The 24,381-nt window shown below is 37.3% G+C and overlaps 1 protein-coding gene across 1 annotated transcript in view; it reads right to left on the minus strand.

Moving 5' to 3' along the window:
* Positions 1 to 16,597, minus strand: part of gna11b (guanine nucleotide binding protein (G protein), alpha 11b (Gq class)) — a 46,768-nt gene extending 30,171 nt beyond the window's left edge. Inside the window, exon 1 of the mRNA XM_051913193.1 lies at positions 15,636 to 16,597. Within this exon, the coding sequence (XP_051769153.1) occupies positions 15,636 to 15,771 (136 nt within the window). The 5' untranslated portion in view covers positions 15,772 to 16,597. The remainder of the gene's footprint in view (positions 1 to 15,635) is intronic.
* Positions 16,598 to 24,381: the final 7,784 nt, after the last annotated feature.

Below are 24,381 nucleotides of genomic sequence, written 5' to 3' on the forward strand. Positions count from 1 at the left end.
AAAATACACTGCAAAAATAAAAACATATCTTTTTTCTTTCTTTTTTTTTTTAATTTGTGGCTGGGCAAGTAAAAAACAAAACTACTGGCCAGACTGGACAGCAGAAATAAATCCTTATTGTTGAACTCTAAAGATAAAACAAAAGTAGAGATGCACTGATGTATCGGCCAACAATCAGTATCGGCCATCAGCTGATTGTTTAAAAACTGCCGATGATCAGGGCCGATTATATCCTGTCGATCAAAAAGGTGCGGAAAGACGTGTTCAGACTGCAATTCATACATACTGTGTGTGAAGAAAATAACTTGTGTGTTGAATTTTAACGCATTAACAGTTTAAAAATAGTGACGTTAAAGCATACTCTTTTTGACCCTATGAATCACCCGTAGTTCAAGCCAGGGTTGCCATGTCTGTGTTTTTTTTCCTACATCGAATATTATTTTTAGCGCCTCTCATCCAATAATCGCAATAAGCTTTGTGCTTTATTACTTCTGATAAAAATGAAAGTTTCAGTTTTCCAATTCTGTCCATTTTATCATGAAATTCAAACAATAAATGGAGTTTTGACGCTTCCTCTTCAATACAAGTTATATCTCGAAAAACATGAATGAACATCAAAGGTATGTTCAAAAGTATGTTAAAAGATATTGTACAACTGACTGGAATGTATCACGTCTCATGTTATCACTTTATTTGTGTGTCAACAAATATGTGTCAATAAAACAACTTGTGAACAATATGTCACATCATGTTACATTTACCTCAGGAATGTTCTCCAATGTTCACATTTCCTTAGCTATCTATATATAAAAAAAAACACTAGAGAGAAGCTTATTTACTGTTAATTATATGTTTGTGTAAATCTGCCATGAAGACAACAAGTGCTTATAGAAACTACCTTATGTGATACTAAGTTTTATCCATTTCAGATTTTATTTGAGTGTAATTATTATATCTGAAAATAAACAGCAGCTGAATATAATACCTCTGTTGTTAAGTGTAACCTCTAATATTGTAGTGTACCAAATGAGAGGGTTCCCTGTATTATTTGGGAGAGATTTTTTTTTCTTAAGAAAAACCAAACTATCGGTATCGGCATCGGCATCGGCAGATATCATTGTGAATAATCGGCTATCAGTATTGGCAGAGAAATTTAGTCTTGGTGCATCTCTAAACAAAAGACATGACAAATGTATAGAAATTTGACAAATCCTGGAAATACATTTTAAAGGGTACTAAAATAAGGCTCAAATGCAGTCAATTGAGAGAAATTTCACTGGGTAAAACAACACTACCGTTCAAAAGTTTGGGGTTAGTAAGATTTTTTTTAAAAAAACGTTCTATTCATTAAAGCTATTTTAGTTCAATCTAATAGTACCATTATCTTACAGCTGGTAGCCACAATTATAAACTACACATTTAAGGTGTGGTATATCATTAAATAAAGTTAAATGAAGATAGTCTTAACTCAAAGAGACCATAAAAGTCTCCTATATTACTGGGAGTAGAAACAAGACAATTTAAAAGCCTTAAAAAAAAAAGTAACTTGAATAAACACACTTCTGACCTCTGACACTTGATTAAGCACTTCAAACTGAAGAACAGAGAGGAGACAAACTAATAAGCGCAAACAATGATATCTAGAGCCACATAACCACTGTAAAACTCAGTCTAAACTCTATTTACTTCATCAAGCACAGCAAAAAAAAAAAAAAGGACAAATATCTAAAAAGTTAGTAGTGCATGATCGCACAAAAGTTGCTACACCAAAGTGTTCTTAACATATTGCTATATGGCTAAAACGAAATTTACAGTCTCTATTTCAAAGTGAAAGACTAATTATTTAATAATTTGCACAGAAATAAGATATCCATCTGATGTGGATTTATTCCTAAATGTGATGCTGTTATAATAATAAGAGCATCATTTCAGACACACCCTGCCTAACAACATCATGCATAACCATATTTCTGCAATACAAGTCCTTTTATGATCCCATAAATCAATAGAACTTGCAATAGAACTTTCTAAAACATAAAGCTCTCAGGAGGCCAAAGTGTGTTGGTGAAACTTTGAGAAATTGGTGTAATCACCCTTTAATGTATACAAGCACAGCTGCACTTATGTCACAAAAACATCTGAGCTGCTTTTTAAAAGGTTATTAATGGAACCAAAGACTCCATTTTACTGGCCTTAAAAAAGTTCTCATTTTGGAGCTGTCTGTCATCTCTCGAAAGTATGTGGTTCCTCACACTAGTTGCCTTATGATTCCTAGTTAAAGCTGCCGTCTGGATGGAATGTAATGTTAATGAATGGCTACTTGTAGATTGGTAGCATCGCCTCCCATTCCTTCTGTGCTCTTTATGAGTGACGGAGGGAAATGCTGAAAACCAGGGACGCTCCATGCCTCAATGCTACTACAGGAAAACAGGAAATGCTGCAGGGACAGAGCCAATAACAATTAAAGAAGTCTTTCCCTTCTGTAAAGAAGGAGAAGAGTAACCGACAAATAAACAAGACTGAACCAACGCTTAATTCTTTAAGACAACAATGTGAAAGCATTATCAGTCTGCCCTGGTTAAAACTGTTTTAGTGCTGTTTTATAGCTGGTGGACCAGCAAAACTAAGATAGTGAAGATGGCCAGTGATTATATTTTTTGTTTGGTTTTCCTGTAAACATATCTAAACATCCTTAAAACAAGATTAATTGACCTAAGAAGTAAAATGATGCAAGATGACAAAATTTTGTTAGCTCTACGCATAAAACAAGAAAAACAAAATTCAATGGGGTAAGAAAAATAAACTTAATTCAAAGGGAAACAAGTTTATTTTTCTAACCCCACTGGCAAATTGTTTCTGCTATTTGGTTGTTTTGCTTTTCAAATAAATGATGTTGTTTAAAATATGTTAATCTTACTGGAAAACAAGAACAAGTTTTTGTGGATTTAAACTGAACAGTAAGAAAGAAATTTAACACAGGTGTGAAAATGTGTTCTTCAACCTTGGAACACAAAAGGTATTTTATTAAATATGATAAAACAAAATATATAAACTAAAATTTCTATAGGTAGGATTTCAAACATCCATCCATTTATCGCTCTATGCCCACAAGGCATTTTCAAACTTCAAGGCTTTTTGAACTAAATTGGAATTCCATTCAATTCAATTCTGAATGAAGCACAAACCTGGTAACCAGACGCTTGATAGACCTTGCAATAAAACCTATAGATGAACACCGGTTGTCCTTCAAATTACACCTGAAATGAGCCAATGATTAACAAAGAGGCAAATCGTGTTACGTTCAATCTCTGCATTTTACTAGAATGATTGGGATGTGAGCATGCGTACGGTCAAACATCTTCGAGTAAGTGTTTAGAAATCAAACGTTTGCTACAAATGAGATGGCAAGGAGACTGCCTGTATTCCACATCTACTCACTAAAAGCTCCCTTTCTGTTCCTTTCCATCAGTGGGCTTGCGTTTCTATGGCCTACTTTGTGAGGAAATTGATCTGTTAAATGTGTCAAGGATAAGAAAAGGAAAAACGTGTATGTGTGCAACATGGCTGACAAGAAAGGCCATTCGAGGTTTGGAGTGTATAATTAGATACCTGGTTACCATACAAAGTCATTTTTTGGCCACCCAATTTTTGTTCGTCATATGCTGTGGCTTAGCCTAATCAGAAGAAAAATAATGAAAGAAAGAAAGAAAGAAAGAGAGCAATAAAGAATGACATGCATGTGCCATCTATCCCTGCAGGTCTCCGTGGCGTTGCCGGAGAATGGCACCTGTTCTATAAATACTGCCACAGGGGGAGCAGCGGACGAACTCAGGTCAGTCAACCACCTTGAAGAATTTCATCAAGGATAACAGAGAATACGTCTATAAATACACGCATCAGAGAAAAAGAGACCCTTCACTTAGTAATCTCACTGTAAGAACCCACACAGCAGGTTTGGGATGAAAATACTCACAAATTTCTCTAAGCATCGTGAGAGCAAGGCACCACGGCCTGCATCTCTTCTTTCTCACTTAGCTCTCCTCCGAGACCACCTGGCCCCGTTTGGCTCTGGGCGCCGTCGTGTGTGGCGGCATGTGCGGTTCGGACAACAGCACTCTCTACAGGCCGGTTAAGACGGGGGCTGCTTATATAAGAGTAACAGCAGGGACTCACGGCCAATTAAAATCCAGCCTCATTAAAGAGTACATCATCTACCGTTAGGGACACTTCAGGATTCCACTTGCCTGCTGCTATGCAAAATTCTGATACTGGTCTTGAAGGAGCGATAGGTTGGTGAATGGAGGCTGAATGAATATTAACAAAACGCAACTAAAATCTTGTGAGGGTGCATTTGAGCTCTTGTTCACAGGTACACTAATGGTTCTGAAATTATTCTTATGAAAAAAAAAAAACGTGTTCCGTGTATAAAATCCGTTTGTAAAAAATCTGCTTTAAAATCCCCTGGTAAAATTCGCATTCCAGGGGCTAAATATCATGTTATTTGGGGTCACTTTAACCCGCGGACATGATAAACAACCCGCGGCAACAGTGTAAAAGTAGCCCAATTCCACGGTTAATCCGCGGACTTGGCAACTCTGATGTGGACAAAAAATTCTGTCCACACCGACGATGTTATAGTAAATCTCTTTGTACATACGACAATACAAAAATGCTTCAAGATGTTCACATAAAAATGCCAGGCAATGAATTGGTGATATAGCACCATAAAATTTTTCCTGACACCAAACAGCAAGAACAAAAACTTCCTAACACTTCCAAGTTCCAAGCATGCAATCAAACCTACAACAGCTGACCACAACACCAACAAAAAAATACAGCGTCCACCATCACCATAAAAAAACCTGTCAGTCTGAATCCAGCGCATGCTCAATATTTATAAACAACCAAATTCATGGTTCATGATGCTATTGTTTTCCAAAATCTATGCATTTTGAAAAGTCTTCACTTAACAAGCTGTTTTTAAAAAACAAATTTTTCAGCTTTTTCATATGGACAAACAAATTTCCATAAATGCGATCTGACAGTCTGAACACGGCTTTTCCACATCTAATTCAAATCCCAATTCAACTTCCTGTATGTTGTGGCAAATTCAATTTAAATTCACACTTATTATCTGAAAGTGAGACGATTCTTCCAATTCTGAATTTTGCCCAGCTTTGGTGGATGGGAGGCCAAAACGCAGAGAAAACTCTTGGTTTTATAAATGTCATATTCGTGTGGATGGGGCCTGAAAAGATAGAACACAGGCTTGATAAAAACATCATAATGCTGAAACGTTTTGGTGCAGCATAAATGTGAATCTTAGGGATTTTATTGAGTATCCTACTTCTGGTAGTGATTAGGTGGAAAATCATCTCAATGACTGGCAGGAACATTCAGAGAGATCCACTGCTCTCTAAGCAGAGAAAGCGGGTGGTTCTGTGATAAACTCAGTCTATCAGCTCTCCTAACATGGACAGGAGCGACAGGAAACAAGCCTCCAGCTCCAGACTGGGCTGTCATAGCGTCTTGTCACAGAGGCACAGTCATGACTGCACTGCCTTATTTGATCAAGACGGATGTCGCAGCAAGTTTAGATATCCATTATGCCCTGCGACGGTGGGTCGCAATCAAACAAAAGCCCTGCGCAGACACCTGATGCATACGCCGGCCAAGAGTTTCGTCACCTGCTAGATGGAAGTCCAAAGTGCAAATCCTCTTGTTTGCACTGGACATGGAAACCACCGTAAAGTCTTGCTTGGGAGGGAGCGGAGAAAGAGACAGCGACTGTTTGGAGAACAGTTCAAGTGTTGCTCTGAACGCAAAGTAAAGGACTGCTTATGAAAAAAAACAAGACAGATGTGTCCTGGGAGCACTACAATTGAAAGTGAAAGTGTGTGCAGAAGCCAAGGCCCTTACTGAAACGTGATGTGGCCGTCAAAACCGAAGGGCAGCCAGGAACAGAGCACTCCAAAACAACTGCTAACACACTGTCAACAATACTAAATCATACAGCACATCACCAGGCCATTTTGGTGCATAAAAAGCTTAAATAAAACTGTCTGGTTTTGTTGTTCACAATTATGTGTGACACTGACCATTATGGAGGTAGAATTATGACAATACTATTTGAATTTGAATTGTGTAAATTTGAATTATAGACAAGTGTAATTTATTAAAATTGAATATTATGTGGCATTTTACATAGTTCTGAATTTGATTTTTTAAAACATGAATATTAAACATTTGAAATTGAACACAACTGAAATGTTTTCATGGCAGAATTTTATAGACATGCATTTTCAAACTGCAGATTTTTCGTTCTGAAATTTTAGACTGTAAATATCCAGTTTTTAAAAATACAGCTTCAAGTTTTCAAGATGAAGAAGAAATTCAGAACATCAAATTCAATATTGTAAATTCAAAGCGCAGAAATTCAGATCGTACAGAAAGTAGGTCAGAGGCCATCCGCAGGGAAGAGTAGAGGCTCTCAGAAAAGTCAAACGGAGCATTTCGACCAATTACAGAGCTGCAGTTGTTTTTCTGAGGCGAAACATTTATGAGCTGTATTTATATGTTAGGTTGGCTTTTTCAGCACTTGAAACATTTGTCTAAGTTTCTCTATTGCTTGTTTTAAAGTATATTTGTTGTGAAAGTGATTAGCGTGCTACTGTGTCTACACAGGACGAGAGCGACGTGACAATAGAACCCATTGATTATAATCAGTAATATAATGTCTACACTGGATGCAGGCGGCGTGGGGCAACACCGTGTCTATGCCGGACGCGACGCGCCGCGTCACAACAGCTTGTAGTGACCGCTGCAAAGAGCAAAGATTTCTAAGGGTCCTCCCCTAGAAATATATATATATATATAGCTAATAATTTTGTTCCTACGACTTTTTATTTCCTTGTCCCTCGTTAAATTAAAAAGATTAGTACAACGTGTCTGTATTTCACTAAATTAAGGGAATGAATAACTTGTGGGAAGGAATTAATTTGTGGCCATTATCTATCTTCCCCTGCGAAAATATAGGGAAAAAGAATCAAGAGATTGCATATCCAGATACCTCACGAAATAATGGATAAGTGTTTGTGACCAATTAAAAATAACAAAGTTTGTTTTCCAGGAGTTTAGTTTTACTTGCGCAAAGCATAAGCAACAGAAACATTGACACGCACAGCGCAGAATAAAATCATATAGGCTAGCCTATAAAGACTAAATAGGCCAGATATTTCACTCAAATAATTAACAGATTAACAAAATGAAAGAAAAAAAAAAAACTGCGACAAGTAGTAGCCTGTATAGCTGAGTTTTTTATGTTTTGACGCTCTCCATCACAAAGAAGTTGATGGAAAAGAAATTGAGACGGCGGAAAGCAGTAGGCTATCCTGTCTGTTTTCTTTATTTTATAAGAACACAATGTTCTGTTTTTATAGGCTACATAAATTAAAGCAGACCATCTGCAGTTTAAAACGATGCTTTTGTAGGCTATGAGCATTAATGATGGAATATAGTTTTCCGGGGCTAAGTACTCAAGTGACTGGTTCAAGTGATCGCGCCGGCGACTCGAGCGCGCACACAGTTTGATAATTTATTTATACTTATTTACATGTTTGTTGACTATATTTATTAGGGCATTCCTCAAGTAGAATGGTTTTGACTGACGGCGCTCTGAAAAGTGAACAGACGCGCTGAATTAGAGACGGTAAAAGTGAGTGGGGCCAACATCATTGGTCTTATAATGTGGATGGGTCTTGCCCTACCCACATACAATGGTTCATACGCCCACGCATTATACCATTAATTTCCGCTCAATACACATTATTGTAAGCCATTTATTCATGTTCACACAGTGACCATCTGTACTAGTCAATAGAAAGGCAAGAACCCATTGATTATAATCAGTGATATTGTCTACACTGAATGCGGCGCGGCCCGACGCGACACATCATATCTCCAACAGCAAACGAATTCCCTTTATTTCTGACGCAGTCTACGCTCTTTGCAGTGGTCACTACAAGCTGTTGTGACACGGCGCGGTCGTGTCCGGTATAGACACGGTGTTGCCCCACGCCGCCTGCATCCAGTGTAGACATTATTTTACTGATTATAATCAATGGGTTCTATTGTCACGTCGCTCTCGTCTTGTGTAGACACAGTAGCACGCTAATCACTTTCACAACAAATATACTTTAAAACAGACAATAGAGAAACTTAGACAAATGTTTCAAGTGCTGAAAAAGCCAACCTAACATATAAATACAGCTCATAAATGTTCAAGTACAGACTCGCCCCAGAAAAACAACTGCAGCTCTGTAATTGGTCGAAATGCTCCGTTCGACTTTTTTGAGAGCCTCTACTCTTCCCTGCGGATGGCCTCTGACCTACTTTCTGTACGATCTGAATTTCTGCGCTTTGAATTTACAATATTGAATTTGATGTTCTGCACTTCTTCTTCATCTTGAAAACTTGAAGCTGTATTTTTAAAAACTGGATATTTGCAGTCTAAAATTTCAGAACGAAAAATCTGCAGTTTGAAAATACATGTCTTTAAAATTCTGCCATGAAAACATTCCAGTTGTGATCAATTTCAAATGTTTAATATTCAAGTTTTAAAAAATCAAATTCAGAACTATGTAAAATGCCACATAATATTTTTCAAGTGTAATTTTATTAAATTACACTTGTCTATAATTCAAATTTACACAATTCAAATTCAAATAGTATTGTCATAATTCTAGCACTATAGACCATTAACATAAAAGCTTCAGTGTAAAGACGCAGTCAAACTAGACACTGTGCTCCATTGCATGTAAACGCAATAGACCGGCAACTTACGCAAAGAAACTGTGCGTATGAAAGTGTCATTTTAAATGCTGACCTGTGAATTCGTATGACAAGACGACGCGTGATCGACAGAGTATCTAAACGTTACAGATTGACCGCTTTGCTACTTTCGTTTACAACTTAATTAAACAAGGCAATTACAGGAAATACTACAAAGGTACTTCTACACAGAAGAAAACACAATGTTAAAAGGTACTGAAAAAGAAAAGAGACAGTATCTAAATTACAGTAAATAGACCAACAAATACCTTATACATACAATAGTAAGTAAATATTATTTTATTCATTACATATTTAAATAGCCAAAAGATCACTCTCAAACTTGTACTACAGAGCTGAAATTAAGAATGTAAAGAATACAAATCATTGTTACAAAAAAGTGGTGTAGGTTATATATTTTCTTATATTGAATTTATTATTTTTGATATATTTACTAGTGTGATATCCTATTTGTTCAAACCATCCTTGTTCACATTACTTAAAAACTCAAGTAACTACATGAACTTAATTTAACAGAGTTGTTTCTACTAAAAATGAGTATTGTCAGATTTACTTAAGTGTTTGTTCAGTCAACTTAACATTGCAGAGTGAAATTAATGTTGACATAACAAATGGGCAGTGGATCCGTAGTTCCCAGCATGCTTTGCAAGGGACTGCATTAGGAGAGTAAATTTAGGGATTAAAGTGTTATTTTATGTGTTTTTCAGTAAAGGGAAAGATGTTGTTAGTTTATGTTAGTGTTTAATGTTCAGTTATGTTGGACATTTAGAGGAGTTTCTGTAATGTTTTTGAATTTTGTGGTTACCATTATGCAGAAAAGTGGAGGCTGTGTTTAGGCTGTGAACACTCATATTGACCTATGCATGTTTATAGGATGGAATTCCTGCTCTCAATTAAATTGAGTTTGTTGAATGAGTTATTTTGTTGTTGTTGTTAATTTAATAATGTAAATTAAGTTTATAAATGTGTTCACCTTATGTAATAAACTTTTATAAATTTAACATAACATTATTAAGTAAACTGCACATATAAATAATATGTATCAATGACAAATTCAAATGATTTGTATTTACTCAAATAAATTTTGTCAGCTTTACTTGAATTTCTTTTGTTCATACAACTAAATTGTTATTTGTACAAATTACTCAATATAGTTGTGTGGAACCACTTGGCACTGCTTTTTTTAGTAAATCCAACAATTTTTTTTTTTTTTGAGTGTTGTTATTGTTAACTAAACAAAGCTGAAATAAAATATAATATAAATATCATAAAAACTTAAACATACAAAATGTAAATGAAAATTAGATGCCCCTGCCTTGGTGCCCTGGCAACTAACTGAAATAAGCTGAAGTACTAAAAACTGAAATTAAAATAAATTACAGCTAAACAGAAAATTAACATATAGAAATGTAAGCTAATTCAAAATCTTATAATATATACATAATCCTAAAAAAAAAAATAACATTGTTGTGGCGTTGCATGCTTAAAGTCTTGGGGATCGTGTTTGCAACTGCTGCAGTGGTAATTCAACTCATTCTTATAAAATCGTCAAGGTTAAAGCCAGAATAGTGCTAGCACGTCAACAGAGACGATTATACAACGGCTCACCTGAAGCTATTGACTAGCAAGAAAAATATGCATCCCAGTGCAAGAAAAAACATCCCAGCATCAGTTCCACAGTTCTGTCCATTCCAACGGTGTATACTTAATTTTGGGGGACAAATTCTAGCTTTAATCTGTTTTGACCAAGTACAGACAGCGACAAGGCCCAGTGCGCCTGGCCCTTCCATAGCCTGATAAGGGCTTCAGGGCAGACCAGGGGCAGCACAAACCGCATGGACGGGGGAAAGGGTGGAGCAGCCAGTTCAGTGAAGCGAGCAGCAAAATGAATGGCACTGGCAGGAAGTCATGGCCCTGTCAAACTAAGCCAGCGAGAAGTTGGATAAAATGAACTCTTTACCATCTCAAACACCCGAGTGGGGGTCAAACTGGTAAAGAAGCGGATTAGGATGAGTTAAAAATATAATGACTATGGCCATTATGACTTCTGAATGAAATTTGAACTGGGCCAAACATCATATGTTCAAATGGTATAGCAATATATACAACAAATGAGCAGTCCATTAAACCCCATTACAACACGCATGTCAATTTATGTAAAAGATGCACGGGTGAAAGCATTTCTGTGGTTCATAAAACACGCTGTTAACATTAAGAGTATAATTATATCATCAGGAGAACATCTTAATTGGAAGCATGCATGAGATTACAACTTGGTGAAGAAGATCTCATACTCGGATCCCATAAGATGACAGCAAGGTACAGAATGTTTTGTGAATGCTTCTTGATTACATGATTAGGAATCTCTGGGAATTTCTCAAATGAGCAATCATGCTTAAGTGGAATAGTCACTGCTCTTGGAAACCTAACTTCACACTAGACTTTGTGTTCCACTCACACGCAAACGAGGGAGAGAGAATGCCCATATATGCATAGATGTTTTCTTCTCAAAAAAAACATGAATTTCGTGAATTTCTCCTCAAAGCAGATCAGAGGATCCAAACAACCTCTTATTACAACAAATAAAAGATGCAATTTAAAGAACTAACATTTTTAACACATCCAATTTACTATTATTTAAGAACAGAAACCTTAGAGCATGACATTATATCCTGTTTCTTTATGCATATTCTAGTTTACAGTCAGTTACATCTCCAGGAGCAGGACTGAGCTCCTGTACTTAAGGTTGGTTAAAAGCCAAAAACACACTACTTTGTTTCAGAAGTCATACAGAAAATAATAGGTTTCCAATTAAAATTCTGTGTTTGAAATATCTCACATTACAAATGACATAACATATCCAGATTTCAGTTCAAGATGTGACAGCATCACAATAACTCTCTGAGCTCTCAAAAGATGAAACTCTGTACAATACATGGCATATTACTACAGCGCTAAGCACAGACAGCAGATATTCAGCAGGAAATTCATAAACTTTATTTTAATTATTTTAAAACTCACCTCAGAAGAAAAAAATAAATAACCAAGTCTGCATTTATTGGATCAATAATACAGTAAAAAATAATTTAAAATAACCGTTTTCTATTTGAATTTTAAAATGCAATTAATTCCTGCGATGGCAAAGCTGCATTTTCAGCATCATTACTCCAGTCTTCAGTGTAATGCACAACTGTTTTCAACACTGATAATAATAAGAAATGCTTCATTAGCAGCAAATCAGATTTCTGAAGGATCATGTGACTCTGAAGACTGGATTAATGATGCTGAAAATTCAGCTTTGCAACACAGGAATAAATTACATTTTTAAATGTATTCAAATAGAAAAGAGCTTATTTAAATTGTGATAATATTTTACAATATCGCTGATTTTAATTATTTTTATAAAATAAATGCAGCCTTGGTGAGCATAAGAGACTTGCAAGTTGCTCTGGATAAACGTGTTTGACAAATGCATAAATGTAAAGTCATTTTTGTTGTAACAAAACTTTAGAAAGCAGAACTACCAGCTCAACTTCATTATACTATGCCTAATATTAAATAATTAGGATTGGGCAATAAAGCAAAAAAAAAAAAAAAAGAAACTAATTATCTCAGACTATTACCTTCATGTATTTGGTTTGGAATGGCTTTGAAGATTTATTTCTCATAGAAAACATAATTTTGACCAATTGAATGTACAATATTTAATGCAAGTAAAAATGTCTAAAATAAAGCAAAAATCTTGTGCCAAGGCATGTTTTGCATATTGATTTTCACTAAATGAACACAAAGCGTGAAAAATAGTCAATTTCATATATATGCACTAAAATAATAACACATTAGTATTAGGCAGCAATATCTACCAGCATTTTTTTTCCCCGCAAACATTAATAATGCCACACAGAGACTTAATATTCTCATACATGCAAGCTGTAAGACAAGAATCACAAAATTTATGACCAAATAAATTGCAGCAAAATTATCACAAATACATATCTGTAATAGTGTCCAGCCCTACTAATAACCACAATTTATCAAAGCTTAACTAACTAGACTAAGCTGTGTTTACAGTGTGATAGGCTGGTTAACACAAAGCAGCTATGGTATCAGCAATGGAAGCAAATATGTGTTTGCAAAGCCTATTAAGGTCTTGGCTAATCCAGACTAGCCAAGATTTATCCAGAGTTAGGCTGACAGTTTTAACTTATTTAGGATGGGCATTAATAGGATGACTGAGCACCAACAAGCTACTTTTTTTTATACTTCCTTTGGTGGCATGGGGATAGCGGGAATGAGACTGGGAGAGAACTTTTACTTAATAATTCTCTCATAGCGGTAAAGGTCGAACTCTTGTATTTTCACAGAGGTCACGGTGCCACATAGGAGCCACTGTGTCCTCAGAATCATTCACTGTTACAGAACTGCTCCTGTTCTCGCTTATCTAGTGTTCAGGAACGCATATGCAAAGCGTTGATGAGCCTGAGTGGTGACAACTTCAAAATAAGGGTACTACAATCTTGCATACTAGGGTGTGACGAGATCTCGCAAGATTAAAATGTGATGAGATTTCTCGTTGAGGTGAAAAGCTGTCTCGCGATATTGACGGAGTGTGAGGGTGAAATTAGGATAGATTATGCCACCGCTACTTTCACATTATGCCTCCACTGTCTTTTTCCTTTTTATAGAAAAAAAAACAAAAACATTTAATTCAGTTGGATAATGGTCGTTTCAATCCCATCCAGCTCATCCAACATGAGCCGCAGAGTTGTACATAGTGCAGCAGGAATCAGAGTTCACTGATCACGTGACAAGAGTAAAGTGACGAGATGACTGATGAGACCATGGCGGAGGATTCGTTGCACAACAGAGCCTAAAGCGTGGAAATCTCTTAGCTCTGCATCATGCTTGAAGAAAAATTTGGTCTCTATTTGCACTTTAAAAGACTATTTTGCAGACTATTTTTCTAGTCTGGATATATTTCGTCATTGAGGATTTCTTAAAAATACTGTGTAAAAATCTCATCTCATCTCGTGAACTAACGTTGTGAACTCAATCTTGTGCCTTCGTGAACTCAATCTTGTGTCTCGTCTTGTGAGCTAACGGTCTCGTCACACCCCATTGCATTCTGGTTCACCAATGTATCCAAAAGAGTAAAAATAATAGAGATGTCAACTGACCCTTCCCTAAGCTCCGCCCCCTTGGATACTATTGCTAACTCAACAGCAAACAAGAGTGACAGAACATCCCAAATATCTTTAGTTTAATTGAGCATAACGGTTCTTAAATGTTTCTGCAGGTACTGTATCAGGTATCAAATGTGTTCATCCTCATTGAGAAGCCTGTAGACCTGTAACATCAAAAAAAGAGCAAAAATATGGCAGATGATAATAGTAAAAAAAAAAAAAAAGGTGTGAAGAGTAAATTGTTGTGTGAAGAGTAAACTTAGTCAAGAGTAAATTGTTGCATATTTTACTAAAAAAAAGACAATGTTCATGGAAATTGAGTTAATTCCAATGTTCTGTAAAGCCTGTCTGAGTTGGCAACCATAACCAAGGTGGGCGGAGTTTAGCGAAGGGTCAGTTGGACTTCATTTTAGCACATGATGTCACCAAAACTCATCCTTCTGTCCATCTCTCCCTATCTGCCTTTATCATCAACTCACTGTTTTATAGTATTTTATGATCCATTTTAATACGAGCAGCTCATTTTGTGGTTTCAAGCGGAAAAACAGTCCTGACTAATAGGAAACGAATGACGGTTGTCCGTGTCAGATATCACTGCTTACCAACTCACTGAGTCATTGACAGAACAGCAACCAAACTTCACAGCTTGATAAAGCATCCAATTCTCCTTCCTTGGGAGAAACCAGAGTCCAGTGTGCGGAGCACTCACGCCCTCATAAGGCAATAACTGTCCACCATTTTGAGATAATTCAACCCAGGAATAAATGTTAAAAGCGACCCAAATTTGACAGGTGGCACAAACTGACGTGGTGCACTTCCAAGGTGCGTAAATTGATTGATGTTTTGCACTCAACTCAAGGCTGATACCTACAAACGAATTGTTTTTTCCTCATTAATTTGAAGATTATCAAGGGTAAACATCCTTTACAGCTACAGAAAAGTGTCTATACTTCAAATAACTAAAGCAGTAAACGCTCATCTGACAAACTCCCAAACCTCAACCTAATTTCCCTAAGATTTGAATACTGTAATCTGACAGGAGTAATACGATTACACAAACCACATATAATTTGCACCTACTGACAGTGTGCATCCTTCAAAGCAAACCTGCCATACAGTAAACTCATTGCTGATTGCACATTTTCCTCTATCAAGCTGCATGCAACATGCAATATCATACAACAGATCACTTGGGTTGACTCATAACACAAAACTGACAGCTAGAAAATAAACTAGCTAATGTACTATTATATAGGAAGACCTATGGCATACACTATCTTGTACATGCACACAACAGAGAGCATGCTGAGATTTGTGTGCTGTTGCATGCCAGGCCCTGTCCAGCATTCGGCCCACATATGCTAAAGCGCTAACGCCTTAGCACTATTCGCTAACGTTCATATCCTGCAAACTGTTCACTGGAATAATAAGAAAAGCTTTAACCGCAAACACCTCAAAAGCTTAGAAACCCGCCACCGCGCTAAAACGGAGGTGGTGTGTTTAGCACCACAAGACACAGCTGAAAACCACAGCGAAACCTGTCGACTGACTGTGTATGTGTGTGAGTGAGTTTAACGGCGGCGGCAACGGCGGTACTCGTACCGAGCAGGAGCAGCTTCAACTCCCGTCTCGCGTCGCGTTTGTCTCGACGCAGTTGCTTATCGATTTCGGCGTTGATTCGTTTCGACTCCTTGGCCTCTTCGCTCAGGCAGCAGGCCATCATCGACTCTAAAGTCATCCCCACTGCTTTACTGTACACAGCCCGGCCTCGTCGGGGCTTCAGAAACAAGAAAAAAAACACAAAAATATCACTTCGCTCGGGTGGCCGTTGGAAAAAAGGCGCGTAAAAATGAAACAATTCCCCCTATTCTTCTCCTCTGAGGAAAAATATTAAGAAAGAAGAAGGAAAAAAATGAGAGGGAGGTGAGGAGATGATCTGAAGGGGGTTTGAGAGTGGGGGAGGGGGCCGGGGGGCCTCGCGCGCTGCGTTCAGTCCTCTCGCGGTGAGCGCGAGCCTCTACCCCGCGTGCGGACCGCGGCAAAATCACGGAGGTAAGAGAGGAAGAAAAAACCGGGAGGACGAGGAAGGGAGGGTAGCGTCGACGAGGAGGAGGAGGTCCGGGAGCCTTATCTCGCAAATGATTGAAAAATCCAGGACAAACTATCCTCGCGTACGTGCGACACTCCCACAACGGCTCCGCGGCGGCTCACCACCAACACGGGTCCCGGTGAAAACGGGACAGATCGCACAGTCGCGACATCCACTTTTCCTATTTCCCCCCTCTCCAGCCTTATCCACCCCTTCAAATGCAGGAAAAAAGATTCCTCCTCTGGAAAGGAGGAATTGCTGTCCGATCGGGTGAATGAAGCGTCACAGCTTCACAACGAGTAATTGAATAATGTCAAAAACATTCCCGTTTGTGTCGTTTTATATAATGGAAGCTCTCAGTCACAACACTTGTAGAATTAAAAATCCTGGAAGGGTGAAAAGCCCGTTGCCTTTAAAAATGGATTTTGCCACTTTTTTTGCAGATGACAGCAGCGTCTCCTCCTACATCAGCGGAGCTGCGTGAACGCGCACACTAGAGTGATTCCACACGGTCACGGATGATTGACAGGAAGAGAAGGCTCGAGCGGGAGAGGAGAGGCGGGAACTCGCGCTCTGGAGGCGGAGAACAGGAACTGTCAAGTTTGGTCGACGGCACAAGTCAGTCAGGCATTCTGAAAGTGCTCACTGCCGGGGTGTGTCGCTTATTCTGAGGAAATAGTGTGCTCTGGCATAGCGCTCTATTACTTTCACAGAAGCCTCGCATTATAGAACTGATTTCTGCACAAAAAATGGATAGTGACATTCGCACTTATAATAGATAAATAAAGGGGTGAATTCAGGTTGATTGGGACACATTTTTCCAGTCATCATCTCAATGGCAAAAAGTATCCCAATCAACCTGAATTCACCCCTACTTTAAAGGGATAGTTCACACAAAAATGAAAATTCTGTCATCATTTAGCTACTCACCCTCACCTTCCAAATCTTTATAAATTCTTTGTTCTGCTGTACACAAAAGAAGATATTTGGAAGAATGTTTCTAAACAAGCAATTGCCCACCATTGACTAGTATTTTTTCCTACTATAGTAGTCAATGGGGGGCGAGATCTGCTTGGTTACAAAGCGACTGTCACCATATCATTTTGGAATTATTGTCCCTCACAATATGATACAATGTTACATAACTTAACCTTCTTTAATTATAAAGACAGAAATTAAAGGAGGAAGTTATGAAAATGAAAATCTTGCCTTTGGTCATTCTGTTCTGAAAACTATATTGCTGAGTACTGATTACATGTAATCTGGATTACGTAATCAGATTCCAAAAATTACGTAATTAGAATACATTTTAAAATACTCATAATCAGACTATAGTTAGGCTTCTTTTAATATTATTCTCATGGCAGTAAATTATTCATAATTCAACAATACAGCACTTGATCACTGGATTTACAGAAATCATTTCACTTTTAAGTGTTTTCTCAACATTGCAACACTGCATATCTAGTCAGCTCCTGACGAACACATTAATTATTATTTGAATTATCACTCAGTGAGTCATTTAACCATGCATGTATTACTGTCTTTGGGAGGCTTTTGTCTTTCAAGGCTTTTTGTCTTGTCTTTTAATTTTTTTGAATATACAAATTCACATTATTTCATATTTAAATCCAATGCAGGGATTCCCCAACTTTTTTTGTCAGCTGAACGTCTTTGACCTTATATATTTACCTGAAGTAAGCCCTGAAATTTTAAGTTATAAAGTTAAGTCAATAATAAAATTAAGTCAATAATAATAAAATAAAGTATATGGTTCTCTAATGTCTTTGGTCACATGACATGCAGGTAAACAATTTTTTTTTTTAAATCTTTTTTAGTTAATGTTTTATTTTCATTGTTTTTATTTTAAAATTATTTATTTTAATGTTAAACTTTTATGACTTAATTAATAGCTTTTCATTAAACTCACGAACCCCGGTCTGGGGAACCCTGATGTAATGTAATATTTAATGCACTTCATGTTGTTGATAGCAAAGGATGGAATATATATATTTTTTTCTTTTTATATTGATTTTTTTATATATCAATATGGTACAAGATTATAATATTCAAATCAATGTAATAAACGAGTTAGGTCAAAAGTAGTCAGAATACATTACCTAAAATGATTAATCTATCTATATGCGCACATATACATGAACATGACTTGGTATTGCCTGTGTAGGCCGTTAATAATGTAACGGTGCTGTAATTAATCATCACAAATGTGGAACTCTGCCTACATCTAGTGGACACATCAGGTATTACATGTTGAATAATTGACATAACGTCTTGATAAAGTTCTGATGGGTGTATATGTTAAACATTTATATTTGCTTTAAGATCCATAGCAAAGTGTAAAACATAGCAGATAAACCTGAAGCATAAAATAAATGTAAATAAATCAACTAATCTAAACAAAGGCTGTTTTATTAGGTCACTACAAAATTCCCATACTTCCATCTGTTATGTGTTTAAATGACTTTACTGTTATTCTAAAATGTAGAAAATAGTAATATGAATGAGCATATCTTTAAAGATCTGACTGAAAATATGTTATGTTATAAAATTCTTGGTCAATGCACGAATCACCAGCATGATGCTATAGACACCTGTGTTGCGTTGTGGTTACTAAAGTAATATATGAGTGAGTACATGACAAACATGTGGGAAAAGTCACATGCTCATCTCTTTAAGGGATAGTTCCCCCAGAAATGAAAATTCTGTCATCATTTACACATCCACATGTCCACTTTCTTTCTACTGTTGAACACAAATTAAGATATTTTAAAAATGGCATCCAATGTTGTTTGGACTCCAGTGTTCTTGAGAGAGAAGTAATGCATACAGGTCTGAGACGACATGAGGATGAGTAAATGGTGGATTTTAATTTTTGGATGAACTATTTCTTGAATAATAATACTTAAATCCTTAACTCTATAAGCAATAGTAATAGTGCTTGACTTGGCAGTAATGCTAATAATGTCCTCTCTGTGATTTGGTTTGTTGTGGTATGTTTGCTATTTCACCAATCCATAAAAACAATACATTTTCATGTTAAAGGGATAGTTGACCCAAAAATTAAAATTCTGTCATCATATATTCAGTTGACTGTAGCCACAGTGTTGGGGGTAATGCATTACAAGTAACCTGAGTTACGTAATCAGATTACTTTTTCAAGTAACGCATTATTTTTTCAATTTACAACAAAATATCTAAGTTACTTTTTCACATTTATTGACTGACAGCTCTCCTGTCTCCATGTTGAGAGAAATAAAGTGCAGAGGTGTTGTGTGCGCTGTGTGAACATGATGGGTTTTGTAGTTCTAGACTAAATGTGAACACGCATTTACTCATCTCACTTGCACAAAAACATTGAAAAACAGTGAAAAGCAATCTCAGAATTTAACACAAACCTGTAATAACTATATTAAATTACACAAATATACTTTATTTAATTTCACTTTATTAACCAATGTATTTGCTGTTGACCTTCAATTCAACCATACTAATAAGCAAAAATTACTTTAGTTTAGAATTAGAAATAAGAGTGTTGAACTTTCTTCTCCTGTATCCTATTTTTCTTTAATCTATAATGGCAGCACAGCTGTACAGGCGTAAAATGCATTTCCTTCAGCCTGAGGCTTATTCACTTCACTTTAAGTGTAGGGCCTTAACATTTGCCAAAAATAGAACTTTTTTTGTTGTTATTAAAAAATAAACAAGCAAGCCCAGCCCAGGTGAGAAAAAGTAACGCAATTAGTTAATTTTTAGGGAGTAACGCAATATTGTAATGCATTACTTTAAAAGTAACTTTCCCCAACACTGGCCAGTGGCCACTGACTTCCATAGTATTTTGTTTCCTAAAGTCAATGAAAGTCAATGGCTACTGTCAACTGTCTGGTTACCAACATATCTTCTTTTTTGAAACAACATAAGGGTGAGTAAATGATGACAGAATTGTCATTTTTGAGTGAACTATCCCTTTAACCTGATCTTATTTTGCGCAACAATAAAGTAGCCAACATTATATCCTGACAGCAGAGGGCAGCAGATATTTGTGCTCAATATTGTGGGCTAATACTGTTTTTCACATATTGTTCCTTCAAACAAAAGAGGGCACTGTTCGACTACAAATGCTCTCAACCGTGCACAGATCTAATTCATGGGGAAAAGTTATCATAATTAGCCTAATAAGCCTCGAGAACAGTTTAGTCTCTTGCGCACGCGTCACATAGCTACTTCTGCTAAATCGCTCTTCATAGTGCATGATTATTTTCGTTGCTATTAGGACTGAAAAACACTTCAAGTCACGATCTGCAGTTTTCTTAGATAACATCGCTCATTTCAAAGCCATTTTGGTTTCAATGCTTGCTTCTTCCAGCCTAGGTGCAATATGGGCATCTCTAGAGCTGCCAACACGCAAAGACAAGTTGACAGTAACATGTAAGGCCGCTGACAGCACGAGACACGCTGCTTCATAAACGTCCCTGTGCAAACCTTCCTTTCGCCTTCCTTTGGTAAAATAAGAAGTGCTCGACGACTTCTTTGATGTGGTCATTCTGCTTAAGACTTTTAAATGTAACACTCCTCATTAAACAAATATTCAATTTAACTTTACAATTTACAATGAGCACAAAACATCTACTACTTATAAACACAGAAAACTGCCTTTCGTATAGAAATAAATGCAGTATTGATTTTTGTTTTGATGTTTGATAGTGAAGGTCTCGCCCTGGATTTACGTGCTTTAAACTGGATCTGAGCTGGGAGCGACCGAGATCACTTTATACCCGCCAAAGCACTGCCAAGCCTCTGTTTCCAATGGCAACCATATATGCAGAGACTAGAGAGTTCCGCGGGGAACGCAGAACTTTCTCTCGTCATCTGATTGCACAGCGGGAAGTTTGCGATCTCACCACCCGGCCAGTAATGGAACGTTCCGAATGCCAGAACTCTGTACACCAGGAGGGTTGCCAAATTCGTAGTTTTCCCGCAGAACTGGGCTACGTTTAAGCGGTTTAATTTTTCCCGCGATTAAAGGTTTGGCATATTGCAATGCATTCATTGTTTTTGTCTGAAATGCTTGTATTTAAATATTTTACATTATACCAGCCATAAAACTGTGCTAGATGCGTTTTGTGAGGGAGAGGCTCCTTGATGAGAAAACCGGCTGTTTATGATTTCTATCTACTATATAGTGATTTTCAAGTTGAAAAGCCTGACTGTAAAATAGGTTATTTGCACATGACGTCAAGGGGTGGCGTGAAATGCAGATGGAGGGCAGGAAGTGATTTTCTACATAGGGAAGCAATATGAAATGCCTATATTTTGTGTCGTTTATGGTTGCTCTAATCGATCAAACCAAAAAAAAACACAAGGAGCTTTTATCGTGTACCAAAATTTGTTGCTCATCAGGAGGAAAAATGCAAGAAATTGACTAAAAAAAAAAAAACCACAGGAAAAAGTGGCTTGTAATCCTGTGTCTGCGGTCAGGAGGAGCCGAGTCGGATAATGCTTGTGTGTGCAGTGACCACTTTGTCAAAAGTTAATACAACTTGCATATGCAACCACTAACAAAAAAAAGTAGTATGCCGGAGGATGTCCGTGCCCGGTTGCATAAAGCACCTTAAGTATAATTTTACTTATAACATATGTTTTGGAAATGTGGTGAGCAGGTTCAATCCAAGTCTTCTAACGAGACATGATCGGCCACTTTATATGATAAACATTTTAATTTAAGCGTTTATTCACATACACATTGATCAAATTACATGCGTAGCATACCCTATCTGTATTAACATGTCCATGGTAACAATAGAATTTTATAACGGCAAAACCGCTCTTCTTTATAACGTAAGGATCACGTCCAACATATGTTGTGATTTTCTGTTTGTACCTCTCTTTGTCTAAACCAGTACATTAAGGACTTTTCTCCATCTCATCCATTTTGCTTTTCACTTCCTGCCCTCCATGTGCATTCCGCACATCATCAGAATCATATTTTGAGTTTTGATATTTGGAAAGGGCTACTGGGTCAGTTTTGGGCTGTTTTTGACTGGACTTTGCCTTGGGCTGGTTTTGTTACACAGACCTGGCAATCCTGCTGTACACAGAAATGAGAACTCTGTCATCATTTACTCACCCTCAAGACGTGCAAAAATGCATTTGCTGTGTGAAATTTATGCTGTGATTCACTGAAAATATTCCTCTCTGCTGCAGCTCTCAAATCTCATTCTGCATTCCACATTTTCAAATGTTGTTTATGTGTACTTTTGGGAGCTTGACAACCATGGTCTCTGAATTGTTCCTGTTGTGTTGCACAGAGAAAGCCACAGTTACATTTGGAACGACATGAAGGTGAGTAAATAATGACAGAATTGTCATTTTTTGATTTAGCTTGCAATTTGTGCCAAATATCACAACCTTGGCTTGACTTTGACCTCACAGTGAATGGTTGCCATCTGTTTTTTTTCCCTCACTGCTTGCTCCGCTCTACTGTCAACCCCACAATCCCTGTTGTCCAGCTCTCAAAGACAATGATTTGGAAAGCCCCACTCACTGTGGACGCATACGGTAATGGTTCAGGATTAGTGCTTCTGCTATAAAGGTCATGGGATCATTTGTTAAAAGGGGTGACCCATGAAACTGAAGTATTATTAAGATGTCAGTCCTGCCTTCTAGCCATTGTACACTTGATTAGGGCACTTAACCCCAGCTCTTCCCCAGGGACTTCCCCTACAATTAATGCACTGTCAGTGATGCAAAAATATCAACTAATCGAGCACACCATTGGAATCAGGGGCTGATTATTTTGGGTAACCATATGGATTTTTGGTAGCACTTTATTTTACAGTCCAGTTCCCCTTGTACATACTAGGTACTTATTATAGTAATTGCAATAACTGGGTAATAACTAGGTACTAACTCTGAACCTACCCCTAACCCATGTACACAGCAAAATCCCCTGAGTTAAATCAACTCTGCTCAGAGTACATATGGTCCCTCTCTAAATAGTGTTAAAATAACACTGAAGCAGAGTTAAAGTTAATCAGATAATTAAGCAATTAATTAAGTGATGATAGAATTACTGAAGAAAAGAGAAACACAAGAACTACAACTGACTTAAATTATCTGGTTGCCTTAGAATTTTGAGTTCATTGAAATTAAAAAATTGAGTTAATACAATAAAGGTGATTGGCTTAATTAACAAAAACTCAAAATATTATGTTATCTGAACCAAATTAATTATTTAATTTGATTTGACAGAAGAAAATATTTTGTGATTTTTTATTTTTTTTTACAGTGTATATATTAGTCAACACTTTGCAACAAATAATTTATGTTCTATTTGCAAAAATAGCAGGAAATGTAAAGTTATAATGTAACTCTGTGACAGCTATAAACTTCAACACTTTTGCTGGAAAATGATGGCATAGCCTACAGTGCAAAACATTAGTCATTTATCAATGATGACTCCAAGACTGTCAGACTTCAACAAAACAACAAAACCTCATATATGTCAGCCAGTTTGATAGATTTACCTTGGCGACAGAACTGGCAAAACAACAGTGCTCAAGCTGGAAAGCATGAAACCACATGTACATGATTATGATCAACAAATGTAAGATTGTTGGAACATATGAACGTAAACACTTTAGCAGGGTTCAACAATATGGATGGCCTGCTGTGTAAGAGAGTTTTAGGCCAGTTAAGGTTGATTTTTACTTCCGCGTCAAGTGTATGCCATAGCTACAGCGTAGGCTGTGTGTAGCACGGCATAGCCTGACATGCACCTCTTCAAAAATGTAACAACACGTCAATTCTACGCGGAACGCAAGCACTGTGATTGGTCTGCTAGAACCCCTCTCTCCCTCAGGTCAAAAAACTGGCACGGAGCAAGCGGAGAAGAGCGAGCGATTTTAACTTCCTGGAGGAATGAAAAAACGCTCTGTTTCAGAGGACACGCACACCATCAAACTGCAACAAAAGTCATTGTCTATTTGCCGCCATCACTGCTGAAGCTTCTCTGACAACGTACATGACAAGCTGCTTCTTTGGCTTTTGCCTGGATACTCAACATGACCGCGGACACTGCCTACTAGCGGTCTGCATGTTGCACATCGATGTGGACAACGACGCAGAAGTATAAATGAAAACAGACGCATAGCCTACGTCGCAGAGGCTCTGGTGTAGGTCCGATGCAGAAGTATAAATAAGCCTTTAGTCTCAGCCTCAGACGTCATGCCCATGAACCGT

Source organism: Ctenopharyngodon idella, chromosome 2 (genome assembly GCF_019924925.1).
Source record: "Ctenopharyngodon idella isolate HZGC_01 chromosome 2, HZGC01, whole genome shotgun sequence".
Lineage (NCBI taxonomy): Eukaryota > Metazoa > Chordata > Actinopteri > Cypriniformes > Xenocyprididae > Ctenopharyngodon > Ctenopharyngodon idella.